Source organism: Eutrigla gurnardus, assembly GCF_963514095.1.
Source record: "Eutrigla gurnardus genome assembly, chromosome: 8".
Lineage (NCBI taxonomy): Eukaryota > Metazoa > Chordata > Actinopteri > Perciformes > Triglidae > Eutrigla > Eutrigla gurnardus.
In genome coordinates, this window is record NC_139922.1 from 24,710,072 (window position 1) to 24,730,745 (window position 20,674).

The 20,674-nt window shown below is 43.4% G+C and overlaps 2 protein-coding genes across 3 annotated transcripts in view; both read right to left on the reverse strand.

Annotated features, from left to right (window-relative positions):
- Window positions 1-1,446: 1,446 nt before the first annotated feature.
- LOC311016908 (suppressor of tumorigenicity 14 protein homolog) lies at window positions 1,447-13,696 on the reverse strand. Its single transcript, XM_084014920.1, has 19 exons — window positions 13,291-13,696; window positions 11,158-11,320; window positions 10,510-10,640; window positions 10,088-10,158; window positions 9,805-9,998; window positions 9,583-9,618; window positions 9,240-9,468; window positions 8,497-8,633; window positions 8,293-8,390; window positions 7,605-7,705; window positions 7,111-7,244; window positions 6,906-7,010; window positions 6,709-6,816; window positions 6,212-6,328; window positions 5,865-5,990; window positions 5,589-5,772; window positions 5,228-5,499; window positions 4,359-4,495; window positions 1,447-3,614 (listed from the first exon to the last, which is right to left on the reverse strand). The coding sequence occupies exons 1-19, from the start codon at window positions 13,330-13,332 to the stop codon at window positions 3,453-3,455; spliced, it is 2,547 nt and encodes an 848-aa protein (XP_083871046.1). The 5' UTR covers window positions 13,333-13,696; the 3' UTR covers window positions 1,447-3,452.
- Window positions 13,697-14,593: 897 nt separating this feature from the next.
- Window positions 14,594-20,674, reverse strand: part of kcnd1 (potassium voltage-gated channel, Shal-related subfamily, member 1) — a 41,437-nt gene continuing 35,356 nt past the window's right edge. The window contains exons 7-10 of one of the 2 annotated variants that reach the window (XR_014597567.1): window positions 20,159-20,254; window positions 19,533-19,783; window positions 17,318-18,865; window positions 14,594-17,263 (exon numbers count right to left, since the gene is read on the reverse strand). Coding sequence is in view for 1 of the 2 variants with exons in the window: in XM_084014930.1 (XP_083871056.1) it covers window positions 18,658-18,865; window positions 19,533-19,783; window positions 20,159-20,254 (555 nt within the window). In the remaining variant the exon portion in view is untranslated. Of the gene's footprint in view, window positions 18,866-19,532; window positions 19,784-20,158; window positions 20,255-20,674 lie in introns of both variants that reach the window. The other variant, XM_084014930.1, reaches the window with a different exon arrangement.

The window sequence follows — 20,674 nt, forward strand, 5'->3', positions numbered from 1 at the left end:
GTAACTGATCGGTGACTTCAGAATCGAAGGGTTCCAGTCTTCAAACCGGTTTCTGATTGGCTGACTCGTTCACCACTGAAAACGAAATACTCCTGACATCACCAATGTTACCAAGTTTCTTCTTCGTCTTCCTCTCCGCCACTTCCTTTTTCTACACCCACTCTCTCATTACCACACAAACACGCACACACACACACATACACAGATACACACACGCACACACACACACACACATACACAGATACACACACACACACACAAACACACACACACGCACATACACCCACTTACCCACCCACACACACACTTTCTCTTCCCCTCATTCGAGTTTGCTGGTCCCCTTCGGACCACCGGCCCCTGGCCTCACGTTGTGTATCTGTGTGTGTGTTTGTGTATGTGTGTATCTGTGTGTGTGTGTTTGTGTATGCGTGTATCTGTGTGTGTGTGTCTCCAGCTGTTGAGACAAGCGGCGGCAGAGAACGATGCTACTGGGATGCCATCGGCGAGGCCAACCTGCATGATCAGCCGTCGCCATAGCGATAACATGAATGGAGGACGGAGAGGAGCAGATGATGTCACTTCGGGGAACCATCTGGCTTCTTCACGGCTGCTCTCCTCGGTGATCCAGAACCAAACAAGTACTAAACCTTTATCGTGGTAAATCGCCTTACGAAGAAAACAACACATATCAAGACAATATTACTTCAAAGTAATCGATAAAAATACTCTTCCAGCTTTCTAGCTAACTAATTGTCTAGCTACACAACTAACTAGCTACCTAGCTAACTATACCTAGGCTGTGTCCGAAACACCCCCCCCCCCCCAGACTGCAGTCTTTCCCCGATCCCCTAATCTGTCCTCCATCTCCATTCAGACCGTTTCATCTCCATCTTTGTCTTCAGACTGTTTCATCTTCATCTTTATAGTCTACAGACTATTTCATCTCCAGGTTTATGGTCTTCAGACTATTTCATCTCCAGGTTAATGGTCTTCAGACTGTTTCATCTTCATATTTATCGAGTAGTACTACAGTAATGTGTACTTCAGGAGAGTAGTACTACAGAAAAGTATTACTGGAGAGTAGTACTACAGTAATGTGTACTTCAGGAGAGTAGTAGTACTACAGTAAATGGTAACGTAGCGCCGCGATGCTAAACAACACACAGCAGACTCACTAGTGAAACATCTGCTGACGACACGGTTCATACACAGACTGAGAGGAAGTCAGAGAGGAAAGAACAGAAAGGGATGAAATATGACGATGAAAGAGGGATTCAAAAGGACCTGTGACGTCATCAGCAGCTGAATTTTCACGTTTTTTTTTTTTGGACTATCTGATTGAATAGTCCACATTTTTCCTCCGTTGTTGATCGTATATAAATGTAGTATTGTCACTATATCGGCTCATGTTACTGTTATTCAAATAAAGAAAAAAAAAACACTGTGTGAATGTTTATATTTTGATGAATTTATTCATCGTACAAAACTTGAAATAAATCACAGCAGAGTTCCCTCTGTTTTCCTTCCACAGCATTGACAAAAAGAGATTTAAATAATTGTTGAATTTTAACATTTCCTACCCGGCGCAGCGTCATCCTTTTAATTATATCACCTTAAGTATTTAAAGTCGTTAATAATCCTGCAACCCGAAGTAAACGTAAGATAAAAGCAAAGACAACGGAACACTGTACAAATAAATACATTCAGCAGATCAGAGTGCAAAACAGGAATAAAAACAAGAAATGTAACAAACACATATTTTTGTTCTGCTTAACGTTCAATACCGACGACAACAAAAAAGGTTCTCATGTCGCCTCATACGTTGTACGAATACAACGCTTCTTTAAGGCGGTAATGTTGGAGTTGATCCATATCAATAACTATTGATTGTTGGCTCACACCAAAAGGCCAATCCCATAATGATCCAATTTATTGAAATAGTTTGAATTACTTTTAGCTCAACTTTAGTTAGATGTAAAAGTTCTTGCTTCGTTCGTTTTGTAGTTTTTTTGTAGAGCGGCCTGTTCCTGAGCTTTCAGGGTTCCTGACCTTTCAGGAATCTTTCAGGGTTCCTTCAAATGTGCTGTTGCTCTGTATTCATTATTGACTTGCTAAAAAGCCACATGAAACCTGGTATTTAATTGTGTCGTGGGGTCCCATAGAGGACCTAGGACATTTCCCTGAGGAACTCCGTCATTATATAACTTTATTTGTATGTTTTATATGTATAAACTGCTGGTGAGGAACCCTATTTGGATCATTTAGTTCAAGTATAGTTGTGTTATTGCCACCAATGGAGAAATACAATATAATTAATATTTCAGATCAGGCAAATGCAAATTAGTGATTCATCATCTAAATCTAGTGGTGTAATTATCACAAGTCATCACATTAAAGAGTAAAATATATTCTACTTCTATTCATAAAATAAAATAAGTGGGTTTAACGCAGATACATTTGTCCGGTCTGTTACTGAACTCTGGGGATATATTTTACAGTTTGATGTATAAAGTTTTATTTCATGGTTGGAACATGTTTCAGGTGGTTCATCAGCTTTGAGTTCATTATTTAACCACTTGAGTTTCCTTCATTTCAAATTAAGAGTCGAGTTTAGACAAGAAAACAAACATGCGGTGAGCAGGTGGCTGAGTGGTTAGAGCGCATGCCATGTACGAACCTATGCACATACGCAGCCGACCCCGGTTCGAATCCCGGCCCGACATCCTTTGCTGCATGTCACACCCCCTCTCTCTCCTGTGTTTCCTATCTGTCCACTGCTAGTTAAAGGTGTCTATGCCACAAAAATCTTAAAAAAAACAAACAAACATGCAAATGTGTTTAAAGCAGCTCGTTAGCCGATGGGAGTTCAGGTTCTGAGGTGAAGCTTTTGTTGGTGAAGCAGGATCAGCAGCTGGAAACACTGAACCCAGTGTGGGTTAGGGTTCAGGGGTTAGGGGTTGGTTATCTCTACTAAAGAACAACCCATATTTTTAGTATAAAGCTTTTTCTAAAAAGTTTTTTTCTTGTTTGCCAGATTGTAAAAAACTCTGAGTCACACGTTTCTGCAATGGATAATAACTCATTAAGTATAAATGGTGCTACTTCATCAATAAAGGGTCAATAATGCATCAAGTTGGTAGATTTAATTTCAAATAGCAAGCTTCTGTTTTATGAAGTCCATCCTCTGTCTCAGAGATGATAAGGGAGGATTATTATTATTATTATTATTATTATTATTATTATTATTATTATTATTAAGTTCATTATCATTTAAAAAGAAGTTCTGCTTTCATCGACTTAAAAACACAAAAACCCTATCAAAAAGCTCTGAGATTCCGTTCCTTGATTTGTAGATGATTTGTAAAATGAATATAAATGAATAATCAATAGCAGCGGGGCCATTTAGCTCCACCCATAAATATCCCTGAACGCCACCCGTCCTCCGGAGAGCCCTACAGTCCTGTGTTCTCCTTGATCCAGCTGCGGTATCTGGTGATCCGGGTGTAGACGCCCGGTTTGTTCCTGCGAGCGCAGCCGTCGCCCCAGCTCACCACACCGGCCAGGAAGACCCGCCCACTGGTGCCAGTGACGGACAGCGGGCCGCCGGAGTCGCCCTGAAACAGTCCGAGGGGGGGAAGAGTTAGAGCCAAGGGTCTAACATAAACGTAACCTTCAAGTCTGAGTTCAAGGGTCCCGGGTACATCGAGAACAACTAAAATAACTGTTGGAAATATCGTGACATTTAATTTACAAACTCAGCCACTAATATGAGTTTTAAGTTCTTTACGTTTCACGTTGACCGTCCATTTAACAAGCAGGATATCTCGATCTTTGGCCGTCGCCATCTTGGTTTTATGCCATCAGAAGTGACACAAGATGGAGGAGCTAATTATAACCAAACATAGAAGAAGACATATTTAGGACCAAAATGTTACAATTAACTTTGATGAAGTAAAAAACACTGTAAAAAAGGAAACCTCGTCCCTAAAGTATCCCCTGCTTCCTGGTCTGTTGGACTCTAAATGGACCATAATGTACTAAATGAACATCATGTGTCATTGGGCGACGGTGGGGATAACATGCAAACTCCATACAGAAGGAACCCGATCCGGGAATCGAACCCGGGACCCTCTCGCTGTAAGGTGACACCACCGTGCAACCCCATGTTTACAATGTTTACTGAGATAATGCATCAAGAGAGAAGTAGGACCATTTTCTCATAGACTTCTAAACAACCAGAGAGGAGTCGCCCCCTGGTGGCCAGCAGAGAGAAGTAGGACCATTTTCTCATAGACTTCTATACAACCAGAGAGGAGTCGCCCCCTGGTGGCCAGCAGAGAGAATGCAGGTTGCGTTACCTGACAGGCGTCCACGCCTCCTTTGAGGACGCCGGCACACAGCATCCTGTCGGTGACGACGTCGTTCATCAGACTCTTACACACCGTGCTGTTGATGATGCGAACCTCCGCCTTCTGCAGGACGGTCGCCGCCAGACCTGACGGACAAGATGGCCGACATGTAAGTGAAGGTGAGTCACCGTGAAACAGACAAAGTTCTCGTTCCTTGTAGACAGAGAACCAAACACCAGAACCAGCGGGGGTCTGAATCATACGTCAGCTGTGATAATACAACTCTGTTAATCAGGTTTTTATTGAAGGAGATCCTCATCAGGATATTGCCTGAGTCATTGTTTTAGAACTAAAGTACATCATTTAAGTTTTAATGAGTATAAATTGTATTGAAATCAAAATTGGAGTACATTTTACTGCACAACAAATATACATCATTTTATTTTTACTTTAAAAATAAATAAATACAAAAATGAAAAAAATGTATTTGTATAAATGTAGTTTTGTTGTAATATAACTTTGTCGCTGTTTGACTGTCAAGTCTAAACTTTTTTAGTCATTAATTTACTTTGAACGATAAAAAAAAATTAATAAACAAAAGGAAAATTCAACATAATATATATACTATATATACTGTTAATATATAACTATATATAGCATACAACTCTGTTTTAAAGGTGCTATATGGATAAAGTTATTATTGTTGTCATTATAAATCAGTAAATAAATAAAATGTTATATTAAAATAATATTTTTGTCTTTGTCTTGTAAAGTCCTGAAAAAGTTTTCTCTTTAAAACTCTGGCGTGTTTCAGCACGATCAAACAGGGAGGCGTGACAACAAACACATGACGCACATCACTTCCTGTGTAAGCTCACCTCCCTCTCTGGTGGCGCCCCAGCCGGTGATCCACGCCTCTCGGCCTGCTGGGAAGTCGTGGGTGGCGGCGGGCAGACAGATGGGCCAGATGTTCTGGTTGAGGGTGACATTGGCGTCCAGCTCCATCAGAGCGACGTCGTTGTCGTAGGTGAAGGCGTTGTAGTCCGGCTGAGCGATGATCCGCTTCACGTTCCTCCTCACCGTCCATTCGCTGGTCTGACTCTGCACGTGGAGACCCAGCAAGGCCTCCCATTGGTCGGCCTGGGAGTACCTGCACCCACCCACACACATACACTGAGGTCAGAGGTCAAGTCTGCTAATCCAGCATACTGGAGTTGTAATTATCATAGAGGATCGTACTTGTTGGGTCCGTTGTCCTGGACGCAGTGAGCCGCCGTGAGCAGCCAGCGGTTGTTGAGCACCGACGCCCCGCACACGTGACCCGTCCCCCGGATGTGGAGGCTGACCTGCCAGGGCCACTCCCCCTCCCGGGAGACCTGACCCCCCACGATTCGGGAGCTCCTGTAGGGCCTTGTCCCGCACTCTGAGGACACACAAACACAGACGTGTGGACACCAAGGCTGCTACTGTGTGTGTGTGTGTGTGTGTGTGTGTGTGTGAGTGGGGTCCACATACGGCAGCGGTCCTCATCAGAGGCGTCCTCACAGTCCTGCTCGCCGTCACACTCCGGGTTTAGTTTGCTGATGCAGCGTCCGTCTCTGCAGCGGAAGGTGAACTCTGAGCACTGCTGCAGGACCAGAGCTGGACCACATGGGGCACAGGATCAGTACCGACACTCGTCTCTTTTACTGGACTCAACACTCTGTTTGACGTGAATACGCCTCGATAGCATCGCTCTAACTAACCAACAGAACCAGGAAGCGGAGAAGAAGACCTTGTGTATTATAATCTTCTACTAAAGAGTCCTAGTGTGTAAAATTATATATTATACTCATATGTGTCTTTGACTGCTTGTCTCTTACATCTTTCACATGTAGACTCATCCGATCCGTCCGAACAGTCGTCTTTCCCGTTACATTTTAACTTCTCAGGGATGCAGCGGTGGTTTCTGCAGGAAAACTCTCCTGGTTTACATTTTACTGGAAACGAAGAGAGAAACCAACAATGACTCACATTTACCATTCAGACCCTTTATAGCCTGAATTCAAATCACAACATACAGGTAGCTTTAGACCATGAAACCAATGTAGGTTTAGACCAGGAAACCAACGTTAGCTTTAGACCACGAAACCAACGTTAGTATGTACGACAAAACCAACGTTAGCTTAAGACCACGAAACCAACGTTAGCTTTAGAGAACGAAACCAACGTTAGCTTTAGATGAAAAAACCAACGTTAGCTTTAGAGGAAAAAAACAATGTTAGCTTTAGACGACAAAACCAACGCAAGCTTTAGACGACAAGCTGCCGTGAGTCTTAGCATCCGGAGGATTGTTTGCAATGTTAGCATTGTAACCCACCACAGTTCTGCTCGTCCGTGTTGTCTCCACAGTCGTCGAACCCGTCACATTCCCAGAACTTCGGTTTACAGCGACCATTTTTACATTTCATCTGAGACGCGTCGCATGCTGAAAAACCAACGACAAGTCAGCTGTCTCACTTCCTGTCTACACAATGTTCTATTAACGTGAAGGTAGACAGCTGGTTCTGGACTTACTGCAGTGGTCCTCATCGCTGCTGTCTCCGCAGTCGTTCCAGCCATCGCAGTGCAGCGTGGCGTTGATGCAGAGGTTGTTGAAGCACTGGAAGCGTCCGGGACAAGCTGGCCAATCACAGCACACCGTACAGGACCATGAAGGACAGGGAATCTAACGGCTAAACCACGTCTGAGAAAAGTGAATTTAAACTGTAATCAGCCTTACGATTGTTCGGGACGAAGGCTTCGTACGTGGCGGTGAAGCCCTGGTCCACGTAGGCTGAGTCAGAGTGGAATTTGATGGTCATAGTGTTGGTCTGGCTGGTCACCACGGTGCTCTCTGGTTTCCTGCCACACAGTCTGAAACACAGAAGACGACCCGGCATCTCAGAGTCCGACTCTACAGACCAAAATACAATTCATCTGTACAGCGTCGTCATCGAATCGGGGGCCAAACCCTCGAGTCTCAAGTCTTCAAGTTTCTGAACTAAAGTCACTAACTATGAGATCTCAATGTTCCTAATAATAAAAACAAGTTTGGGAATTTGCTGCTGTTCATTTGGGAGACGTGGGACTTAACTCTGGACTCGACAGCCAGGACTCAAGACTTTGTTTGGACTTGTAAAACAGCGAGTCAATGAGTCAGCAAGTCTCAGTTTCAGAACGGTTACGGGTCTGAGCCCAGCTCATCGAGTCGCATCAGGAAACTGAACCTCTGACCTTTGATCGTCCACATCCACGTAGTCGCCGTGACAATGGTTGCTGTTGTTTCCCAGCAGGAACTTGTTGAACTGAACCTTCACAAACTTTTCCTTCGGCACCTGAAGAAAGAAAGACAACGAAGACATCGAATGAAAAAACAGAATGAGACACGATCAATTCAAAAGAAGATGGTGATCGGATGCCAGCTGATAGAATATTGATTGATTGGTTTCCATGAAAACCTTCTGTGGTTATTCATTATTCCCAGAGGATGAACCCTGGTGTGTTTAACTACCTTTTATCAAGCACCACTATGAACCCTTAAGATATTCATGACCTTCACACCGATGTCTAGACCTGCTCATTCACTCAGACATGATTCAGCAGTTTTACACTTCCTGTTCCCTCGTGTGGAAGTCAACAGTGTTTTTGGTTCCTGAAATAAAATTTGTGTTGAACAGAAGCTTTTAACATTTAGTTCTATAAGGAGTGGCGCCGCTCCTTTACTTAGCCTAGCGTTAGCATTGTATTTCCGATGATTGCATTCACACCTCGAAACTCAAAAAAGAAGTGTTGATTTGTGAAGACTATCCTGCAGAACAAAATCTGAAAGTATCACAAAGGGTTTCTTTGCCACAGAGTTGATTAGTGGCGGGAAGAACTACAAACATGGCACCATAGCTTTTCTCACCAAGCGTGAACTCACCTCGATGGTCCAGACACATGAGGTCCTTGGAGGAAAGTTGGACGGGAAGAACGGCGAGGAGAAGAAGCCTTTGTCTCCAGCGAGCGGACCGCCACACTCTGGACAAAGACACTGTATTATTTTGGTGATTTCAGCAGCCTTCCATGCTAGCGTTTGCATCAAATCAACGCTAAATTGCTAACAAGGGTGAACTTCCTGTCGTACTTTGTTGGGTCAAAGGGATCTGGGAGTAGTTGGCCCTGAAGCCGGGGAAGTTCTTGTCCTCGCTCGTGATCAGGATCAGCAACAGGACGTTTCCAGAGGACAGGAAGGACAAGGACTCGTGGGGGTACCCACACTGCCTGCAAGAGGAACCACAGAGACCTGAATCTGTTAGTGGATCAAACGTATCGGCTGAGCTAGCGTTACATTAGTGACGGAACAGAGCTAGAGTTAGCTAGCTAGCAAGCTTGCAAGCCTTGCTAATGGGACCTGAGATGTAGTTCGGTAGTTTTTCCACCAGAGGACGCCGACACATTTCTACGGTGTTAAAAGTCGACAAATCTGGGCCACGTTTAAGAATCCTTATCAAATGTTTATGTTACGAGTTTTTGCAAAACTGATCATTTTAAAACACTTAACAGCAGCTGAAAATCTTGTGTCAACCAGGAACTCCAGGGGTTAACGTGACCTGGATCACACTACGTAACATCATCCTGGTTCTAGTCAGACGACCTCGCCCGCTCACATGCCGGACTGGACTGTATCAGTTTTGTTTTGGTACCACGGACCTTCTAACTGTAAACGGGGTCCCTGTTGGACTCCATCGTTCAGGATTTGGTGTGTTAAGGTTCACTTGGACGACGGTGAATTTTCCATCATTCGGATAATCGTGACTTTAAAAAGCCATCTATGTACGAGACCTTTATTTACGATGTTAAATGTCTTAGGTCAGGTTCAGGTCTCACTCTGTCAGGACCCGGCTCTCTATCGGAGCCAGGGAGTCATAGATCTGGATGAAATCTTTCCGACAGTCGTCCTCCAGGATCAGGGTGTGGAAGTCCAGGCGGACTCGGTGGCCCGGATCGGCCCTCAGCCTCCACTGCAGGTAGACGTTGGGGGGGTACGAGGAGTCGGGGAAACCCGGGGACCGGACAAGTCCGGCTCTAGCGACGTGGATGTTGAATGACTTCTTCACTGAGGAGGCAAAACAGAACAACTCTCGTGATTCCAAACCAAGACCAGGTCTCGTTTCTGAGCCTCAATGTGGATTAAACCTCGTTGGGACTTAAACACACAACTCTTCCTCACCAAACAGAGTCTTCCTCGTCATGCGCGGGTCGATGGCTGCGGACAGAAAACAACGTTTAAAGAGAAAAACCTTTTTCAGAGAGGCATCCTGAATGACACAAACTCGCACTTTAAACCTGAACTCTGACTTGACTGATCCTGAACTCTGACTTGACTGATCGTGAACTCTGACTTGACTGATCCTGAAGTCTGACTTGACTCATCATGAACTGGGAGTCGAACCTCGTGAGACCACGTTGTTGACGTTGAGAGCGTCGGTGGGTCTCAGCAGCAGCCGTCCATGGCGGCCCTGCTGACTTCCTGCCGCCGGCTCCAGAGACTCAATGGCTTCGTCCAGCGACGCCTGCTGAAGGACGTGTACGTCGAACTCCGACTCATAGTACGCCACGACGCCGTCGCTGCCGCCGTCTCCCTCGCTACATAAACACAGAAGAGTTTCAGGGTCTGAGATAGAAACATAAACGATCTGAGGCTGTTTGTTGGTTATGTTGGTGAGGTTTTTCACCTGAAGGCCTGAACGGTGGAGCCTTGGAAGTGTTTGGCCAACACTGAGTTTTTGGAGTAAATTAGTTTCAGCTGGAAGACAAACAGGAAGAACATTATATATATAAAGGTTAGATATTTAGATTCATTAGCATATCTGTCTAGTGTCTGGATACGACGTGCTGCCTGAATATCTGGATAACAATACTGAAACGGTTGGACGGCAAAAAGTAACGGAATAATAATAAATAATAACATTTGTTTTCCGATTAATTAAAAAAATGTACATGTATATATACGAGTTACTTTGATGGATGAAATTTACAACCAGATTTCACATTCATTTATCTGATTTTGTAAAACAGCGCACCCACCAGCCCATCAGTACCAGATCAGGTGGAGAGTGGTACTGCAGCCCATGATGCTTTGGGACTGGAGTCTCACCTGTTTGCTGACCAGAGAAGCCAGGTGTGTAAACTTGGGACTGCTGGGATCTTCGTAGTCTGGCAGGAAAGGCTGGTCATTGATCCCCATGGAGCCGATGTAGACCTTCTTCACTCGGACGTCTCTGCGTACTGAAGAGACGGAGACAATCTGGTTACTATCATCATCATCATCATCATCACCATCACCATCATCATCATCTTATGCTAACGAAAACTAGCTAAAGTAAGCTAAGCTAAACACGAACCGTGAACTTATGCTAACGAATAGTGAAACTAATGAAAACAACAGAACTTAATCTCGCTCGTCGTTATTAATATTGATCACAGATTTAAGAAAATATGACGGAAAATCTGAACATCAAATCAAGTTCTTTGGATTTTTACATCAAAATATATATTTTTTTTTCTTGGAAAACTAATGATGACGCGTGCTGACATCAGCTACCGACAATGACATCCACCCATCCATCAACCAACTCAGAGCAGGAGAAGCTGGTGGGCTACGCCAACGTTACGACCCATTTCAGAAAAACGCTGAACGAACACGGACGTGGATTGCTGGTTGCGGAGGTCTGACGTTGTAGTTCTGGTCTGGGTTCTCTGACCTGTCTATCCTGCTAGTCACCGTTTAAATAAAGCAGCTCACAGTGGAAGTGCCAGACCAGCAGTCCGGTCAGCAGGGCCACAGCAGCGGCCGAGACCACCAGACCCACTCCCATCCACATCTTCTTCCTGCGGCCGGGTTTCTTCTCCAGCTGCTTGGGGTCCGAGGCCGGCAGGAACTGGAGGGCAGCGTCCCAGTCCTGGTCCTGCAGACAGAAAAGACACATTCACTCTAGTAGACTCTAGCAGACTCTAGCAGACCCTGGCAGACTCTGGCAGACTCTAGCAGACTAATAGACTCTAGCAGACTGTGTTGAACCTGTTCCACTGTGACTCTATTAGACTATAGTAGACTCAAGCAGACTCTAGCAGACTCTAGTAGACTCTAGTAGACTCTAGCAGACTCTAGCAGACTGTGCTGAACCTGTTCCACTATGACTCTATTAGACTATAGTAGACTCTAGCAGACTGTGTTGAACCTGTTCCACTGTGACTCTATTAGATTATAGTAGACTCAAGCAGACTCTAGCAGACTCTAGTAGACTCTAGTAGACTCTAGTAGACTCTAGCAGACTGGGCTGAACCTGTTCCAGTGTGACTCTATTAGACTATTAGACTCTAGCAGACTCTAGCAGACTGGGCTGAACCTGTTCCAGTGTGACTCTATTAGACTATTAAGACGCTAGCAGACTCTAGCAGACTGTGCTGAACCTGTTCCAGTGCGTTGCTGGACAGGAATGCTGCTCAGCGTCAGCGTGTCGAGTCCTGTTAGCGGGTCCATCCACACCCTGTTCCTCTGTGATGTCAGGCTGAACCTCCACACCAGATCCAGAACGAGCTGAGACCACGACGTCTCCTTTCTCACACAGAGCCAGGGAGGCTAGCAGTTCCCCTCTGTTTCCAGTCTTTGTGCTAAGCTAGGCTAAAAAACGTTTAGATCTGATTTGAAAATTAAAAGATGATTTATTCACTGATAAAATTAACAGAAATTATCAGAATAAAAGTCAGAACCAGGAGAAGACCTGGTCCCGGTGTCCCCATATAAACCTGGTCCTGGTCCGGCTGTCACCATAAACCTGGTCCAGGTGTCACCATATAAACCTTGTCCTGATCTAGGTATCACCATATAAGCCTGGTCCTGGTCCGGGTGTCACCATATAAACCTTGTCCAGGTGTCACCATATAATCCTGGTCCTGGTCTAGGTATCACCATATAAGCCTGGTCCTGGTGTCACCGAACAACATCTTTTTAAACTTTTTGATCAAAATTGTTCAAATATTTAACTAAAAACGCCCAAAAAACTAAATATGAGGCTGGTTTACATCATCTGGTACAACCAATCAGACCATCCATCCATCAACCAATCAGAGTGAGGGATGGCCACCAGCTCATCTTTTCAATGTTATGTCTCCATGGAAACGAAGATTCAGCTTTAACGTTTCACTCAGAAAATTTGGTTTGGTCATGTGATCAAACTGAACTTAAACTCAACTGAAACATTATGATTGTTATATCGTAAATATGATAATTGATGTTGTTATGAAACATTTACAGTCTGTTTTTTTATTATTTTTAATATATTTTATATATAAATACCTTTACACATGTACAGTTATGACAGTTATTTGCCATATATTTCTGCAGTTAATTAGTATTGTCCAATTTACTATTTAAATATTTGTTGTTTGGTTAAAACTTTTATTTTACTGTTAGTTAATCTTCACATTTAAGTGAAATTCTTCTTCTTCTTCTTCTTCTTCTTCTTATTATTATTATTATTATATAATTGGACCGGTTCTGGGTGTAAAAGTATTAATACTGAGTAGAAAGACTCTGATACAAGTAGAGATTATAATATTTAATACAAAGATTATTATTATTATTATTATTATTATTATTATTATTATTATTAGTAGTAGTAGTAGTAATAGTAGTAGTAGTAGGTAAAGCTGAAGGTCTATATGTGGACCTGTAGACCACAGAAACCAGTTCAGCCGGCTGTGGAACCAGAAACCACAAAAATGAAACCCCTCTATAGATTCATTCCAGACAAAAAAAAAAAAAAAAGTTTGGACCTGGACCTGGTTTCGGTTTCTGATCTCAAGTGATACTGTCATAGCTGCAGGCTTTGGTGTGACGTCACAGCGGGTTTCATGTTACAGGTGAGCAGCTCACCTGTCTCGGGCTGAACTTCTGTCCGGAGTCCAGCAGGTCCATGTTGATGGTCTCCTTCAGTCCTTAGTCCTCGTCCTCGTTCGTCTTCGTCTCCTTCTCTCGAGTTTCCGCCGGTGAGTCTCGCGCTCTGCTGCCATTAGTGTCGCGCGGACATGGCGCCGACAGGTGAGCAGCGACAGGTGTCTCCGTCCGCCAGGTAAACCAGTTTACAAGGGCTTTAAAGTTAGCGCGGTACCGGGACCGGGTCACGGTGGGAGCCGGTTCACACGGGTGGTTCAGACCTGAAGGAGGTTCTGGAGAGCAGACTCCGATGTGGGGACCAGAAGGAGGAACCTGGAGACGAGAAGGAGAGTCGAGGAGGAGGTCTGTGTCACAGCAGGTACAGGCCCACCTGTTCTCCCAGAATTCATTGCGCGAGCTCCTGGTTGTAGTTTTTTTTTTTTTGTCTCTTGCAGAAAAGCAGGAAGACGTGGTGTCCTACCAAAATAAAAGTACCAGAAACACTCTGATGTCCTGTTTTCAACAGTTTATTTTACTAAAATACATATTAATAACAAAATAAAATAAAAATATATAATAAACTATATATTTTAATTTAAAGAAACTATCATCAGCAACGCTGTTGCATAAATAATAATAATAATAATAATAATAATAATAATAATAATAACATCAAAGTACTAATTATGCAGAATAATATTCATATATTATCGTATTAAATTAATTCATATTATTATATCAATCTGCAAAGTAACTAAAGCAGATAAAAGTACCTCAAATGATGCTATACCACCACTGTTATTAAAACCAATTATTTTCTGCTGAACTGACTTGTAATCCTCGTTGTGGCCACTGGGTGTCGCTAGTGGATCACGTCACACTGTCCATCCACTGAGTCAAAGTCCCAATGTCCCCCCTAAGGTCTAAACCCTGAACCCTCAGGATCTTAGGGCTCAAAGAGTCTGCGAGTGAGTCCTCGTGCACCTGACGATGTGGCCATGGGACAGCTTAACGGGAACGCGCACCAAAGTCCGTGAGTCCTTGAGGGGGGACGTTGGGATTTGGCCCCGGTCCCAAATGTGTCCCCTAAAACCTTAAGACCTGGGCCTTCCAGGACTCATCGGAGCTCCATGTGGGATGAATCTGAACGTCACCACGTTGCCATGACGACAACAATGTTACGTATAAGTGTGGGGTTTTATTTTACATCATTAAAGAATCCATTAAATTAAAGGTGGATGAATGAACCGGGTGTGTAGTTTTCCTCTGGTGTAATAACGAGGTAGAAACAGGGAGTTCTGTTTTTTGTAGTCTTTATTAGTGGAATGGAATATACACCTCTGTGCTTTAAAGCTGTTTTCTCCTCCGTTCACTCGTTCTCTCCGTCGCGTCCGTCCGCTGGATTCAACATGGAAGTCTCCGCCTCTCGTTGATCTGAAGCAGCTTTCATTATTAATAAAAGAAACATTGCTTCAGATGAAACCGAAACATATTCAATAACAGAGAAACTCAATATCACATTTACAACTTCATGATCTTGAAAATTACCAAAAAATTAGACAAGATTCATTTAAAACTGCTTATGGAATAAAAACAAAAAATATGGAAGACCAAAGGGGACTTAAAATAAAGTAATTTGGAGCAAATATTCAATCTAAAAATAAGCTGGAAGTTAATTAAAGAATTACAAACCAGGTTCAGGAATATGAAAATTACAATAATGGGAACAAATTCAGTTGAAACGGCACGCTTATGGAATAAAAAATAAAGGCTGTGTCTATGGAAGGCAAAAGGGGAAACAATTAAGTCAATAACAGCAGCTGTTGGACAACCAGGTTCATCATCTAGAAAATGACTTATTGCTGGTGGACTAGAAGAAAATGCTGTTAAAACTTAGTATGTATGGAAGTATGGAAGGTCAAAGAGGACATGATTTCATTTATTAAGACATTGTAGTTTAAAACTATTAAAATTCTAGTAATAATGTATTCAGGGATTGTTGGATAACTAAATAACCTCCAGACAAAATGATAATTCTAAAGATAATAACTCATAATTATAATTGTTACTAAAATATTCCTAGCTCGCGCCCATTTACTTGTTTTTTTCTGGGATCATTTTGTCAATTTATATAGGAAGTTCTGAACACTGACTGCTCATTAATAGAAGGAACATCAACTTTGTTGACTCTTAAATGATCAATGAAAAACAGTAGATCCACGAAACTTAATTTACTTTAAAGAACATTTGCAAATTACCTAGAAGATTACAAAAATTAGAAATAAATTCAGTTTAACTTTTGGTCGGTTTACTAAAGACAAAAGAGTTGATGGAAGGCCAGGGGGGAATAGTAATTAGAGGGAATGTATTCAGGGATTGTTGGAGAAGTAACTTCCAGCCAAAATGACCATTGTTAAGTGAATAATAAAAATGTAATTTGTATTATAATAATGCTAACTCAAGGTCCAACTGTTTCTGGTGTCATTCTATCAAACGGACCAATGTGTTGTACGTACGCTGTAAATGAAATCAATAATGCATCGTCACGGTACAAATGTAAAATATGGTGCTTATTAACTTTAATTGGCTAGAAAACGTCAAGTTTTTATCTGAAGATTATAATGAAATAAAACAAAGATGCGTCCAGCGAACAGACGTCGGTTCGGCCTCTCAGTCGACTCTTCAAACCGCCGGAGAAAACAGATAAAATACCTATAACGGTATCCATGCATATTTGTGACTGTCATCAAACACACATCCATACAAACACTTGTCTCACACACACACACACACACACACACACACACACACACACACACACACTTTGCATTCTGGCGAGGAACATGCCCGAACGATGTATTCTCTATGATGGGTTCGGGTTCCTGCCGGGACTCTAGGAACCATCTCGGTGGTGAACGTTCTGGGGAGGAAACGAACAGAAGGAGACAAAAGAACGAGTCGTCATGCAAAAGAATGGATGATGAAGGTTTGAATCCCCCGCTGTGTCGTGTGTTTTTCTACATCTCTCCTCCGATGCGGCCGATCTGTCTCCGAGGATCGGCAGCGCTACTTCTACTGGACGAGGCTCATGCAGGACGACCACTTTGGCCTCTTTTAGGTTTTTTTTCTCTCTTTTCATAATTTTTTCTGGTTTGAGGATTTGATTGGAAGATGCAGGTGAAAGTTTATGATACAAAATATGTTACAGTATGTACGTCTCACCTCCCGTCTGTGTGTCACGCTGCTCTCGCTCGCTTTCCGACATTATCGAGGAAACGTGTCGACAAAAACGCCCACAGCCCAAAGTCGCGCGTGTTCGATGGCGTGCACTCTTAAAGGTACGTCTCGATTCCAACAACAGATCTGCGTTGTGGATTCACTTTTGAGGGAAACGGATCGTTAAAGATCAGAGTAAGAAATCAGCTTGAAACCAGGAGGTCGTGGGGGGGATTCCCAACCTAAGCTTGTAGTCTGACTACAAAGCTGGATCTCCAGGACCCAGAATGAAGGTGAAAACAGCCTCAGTGTTTTAAACCTCTGAGCTTTAAATACAAAACTTAAAGTTTTCACTGCTTGTACGATGCAAAATGGTAACGTTTATGTTTAATATCGTACACGATACCATACAAATATAATAAATATAAATAAATACATAAACTAAGCTATGGTAGTTTTGTAGAATGTTTTTTGTTTCATCAGTCATGTTCTTTACTAAACCTATCAAACTATGTAGTGTTGTTTTTGTTTAGCATTTCTTTGTTGTTCTTAAATACGTGTTTCAAACTGCGAACGTTCGGTCCAGAAATAAATCTGTTTCCCTGGAAAGTTTATTTGCGTTGGAAAGATCGTTTAGTCATTTAATGTGTGTGGAGGCGTCAACGTAGCATAGCTGATGTGGGTTCGTTGATTCATGTTGGTTCTCATGTTGATTCATGTGTGTTCTCATGTTGATTCATGTTGGTTCATGTGTATTCTCATGTTGATTCATGTTGGTTCTCATGTTGATTCATGTTGGTTCTCATTGAACGGAGTTCTCTAAAGTGACGGCCGTGTTGTGCTAATTCCAACGTTACAGTCTGACGTGATGTTTTTGCAGCATTCAGACAGCTGTTAAATAGGGTTGAATGATAGTAATAATCTGTGTTTTTTCCCCAGAGTGCACGTCATCGGGACGAACGTGATTTCAGCGCCGAAGTGTTCGTGGCGTCACGTTTCTCTCTCCCGTTTAAATCTATTGCAGAATACTTGTGTTCTCTCTCTCAGAGAGAACACATAACAAAGTCATTTCTTGGTTGCTTTACATTTTGTTTCCCTGCAATAATTACTGTAGTTTCATAACACACACATATTGTTATTATTATTATTGTTATTATAGGAACTCTGTTCATTTGTTGATGCTATTTTCCTGCTTGTTGTAATGTTGCATATTTTGAAAAGTAAAAGGTTTTCATTCCTAGACTTCTAGGACACTTCTGAGCTACAGCCAGACCAGACAAGTCCACATCAGACTGGGTTTAATCCAGTCCCAGTTCCCTCATTCAGAGAACCAGTCCAGTTCAGCCCCCTCACAGTGAGGATCGGCTCAGCGTTCAGGTCTCAGCACAGATCTGTTAAACACCACCAGAGTTTGGGTCCTTCACCTTGAAGTGGATTCAGTTCCACTCAGTTCTGGACCCGTTGTTGGGGTTTAAACCGACAACCTTTACATGTTAAGTATTGAAGGTCTCGAAACTGTCCTGGTTTAAACTGTACGTATTGTTTTTAAGCTACATGGGCCTGAAGGACCAGCATTCATGTGATCAATAAATGATCTCCAGATCGTCTCCATCGCACCTTTTCCCCGATCACAGGTGAGTCTGACTGATTCTCCGATTGGTCGGCAATGCCTCAACTTCCCTTTCCAGAAGCAGGACCCGTCAGGTTTAGACTGAGATATATTTCACGCCCATCTAAAGGGGCTGAAAGTCTTTGGAGCATTGTTTCCACCGGACGAACCCTCCAAACTGCGGAGACAGGATTTGCAATGTCGGAGTTTAAATGAACAGGAGGAAGCATTCTTGAGACCTCGGAAAGGAGAGCATTCATTGTTCCTTCGCAAATCTTTTGCCTGATTTCCCACCTCAACGTTTTTTTCTCTAAATACATTTAGTCTCCGTTAAGTGTCTCCGATAATCCGCAAAATGGCGAGAGGAAGTGAAAGCAACCAGCGGTACTCAAAGTATCCTTCTGAGTAGTGTTTGTCCCCGAAATCTCGCAGTGCCCCGGGATCAGGATCGGAGGTCGGAAGGAGGTTCACAGGGAAGTCGGCTGGTGGGGTGGTGGGGTTGGGTGTCCAGGGGGGAAGGTGGCGGATGCCGTGGGCGGAGGTTACAAAGAGGAGATTTTGACGGTGTCCTGGGTGTAGGCGGTGGCTCGGGTGTTGCGCAGGATGCCGGGGATGGGGGCGGGCGACGGCGGGAGGCTCTCGTCGGGGGAGTTGGCGGGCGGCGTGGGGATGCTGATGATGGCGGCAGTGAAATCTTGTTCCCCACAGTTCAGCTTCAAGTCGCCCATCTGGGCGTTGAGACTGGAACGACTGAGGAGGGAAAACACAGATTTGTTTTATTTGTAATGAGGATGTTCGTGAGAAATATCTGAGTATTTAAAAAAGTGACAAACTTTTAACTTAAACTCCTTTTAACCAAGGACCCCCAAGGCCTATCGAGACCCGGTGGAGGGACCCCCTATTACATATCATATAATGTTCCTTATTAAACCAATAATAATGTGTAGTGCAGCCTATAGTTCCATGTATAACAGTACTTTGTAATGATGGATGGATACAATGTTAAGACATTAAAATAATAATTCTTGACAGATTCATATTTTAATTCTATTTTGACATTTCTACTTCACAATTTCTCAAAATAATATTACACCAACAGGAAGATGTACATTTGCTTAATATAGGTTGAATTCCTGTAACGGTAGATTTTTGGACATTTCAGGGACCCACCTGCAGTAACTCTGCAGACCCCCTAGGGGTCCCAAACCCACTGTTTAAGATCTATGGTTAAAAGTAGTAAAAAATAAAGCCTGTAGTAAGTAAGTTCAAGTCCATTATCTCAAATTAAAGTGTGTTTCCCGAGGTAAACGATACAATATGGTGTTCCACAAGGCTCCGTTTTCGGACATCTGCTCTTCTCGGCTTGTATCCAGCATCTTAGTGTGTCTAGTGCTAGAAGAAAAACAAAATGATGTACGTTTGTGGCGGTATGGAGGTGGTCTTGATGTGCAGCGTGTCGAGCTCCTGGATGCTCCCCCGGCTGACCGACACCGTGGAGTTCGCCAGGCGCATGGCGGCTCTCCTCCGGGCCCGGCGGGGGCAGCAGCCGGTGGAGTTGTTCTGGGCCCCCTGCTGGCTGGACAGCGAGGTGCTGCGACTGGTCCGGTAGCCCACCGACTCCGTCATGCACAGCTCGCTGTAGTTCATCTCATTGGTGAACTCGTGGTTCTGCGAGGAAGAACGGAGCAACAAACACACACAACGTCAAAGTCCATGTTTCTTGTTCAGTTGAAACCAAAGAACTAGAACGGACACTGAACTGTCTTCAGATGTCCTGTGACAAAAGAAATGGTGGGGGTGTAAAGTGATGTCACAGCTCAGCAGGAAGAGAGAGGACGTAGCTCTGGAGATGATTGGATAGTTTGCTAGGTAGCTTAGTAGCTAGACAGCTAGTCAGCTAGTTAGCGAGTTAGCTTGTCCTCCAGAATTGTGGGGAAGGTGGAGGAGCGTTATATCTAGTTCGCCAGCCGGCTGTTCGGCTGGTTAAGCTAGCTATCTTATTAAAATGACCTTGCTAATTCCGCTGTGATTGGCTGAACTCACCGTCGTCTTCTCCAGACAGTGCAGCAGGTGGTTGTGTTGATGCTCGAACGCCGATCTGTTCTTCACACACAGAGCCGTGCTGTTGCTGTGCGGGTCCTGAACAACACAACCACAAATAGATGTTACAAATACAATCACAATAAAGATCATTGAGACTCGATTGTTTCATCAGACGGAAACAAGACAAATAAAGTGAGAATCAACAAAGAACTCAACGTTGACAAAGATGTTTTTCTTTCCTTCTCCTTGTGTTTTCGATAACTGGAGAGGTTTTCCAGGACATCTGGTGAAATGTGAATGTTGACCGACTGATTCCTCAGAAACAGGATGAAAGTGTGGAGAAAACCTTGTCGAGGAACTGATCTGCATTTAAAGGCCGTGATGAAGAAGTGATCCTTGTAAAGACTGATGATGAGTCGGGATTCAGACGTATAAAATTATATCATCTGCATAAAAGTTGATGTCACTTTCATGTCATTTTGTCATGAAATGTGTTCCTTCTCCCTGGAGGATGAA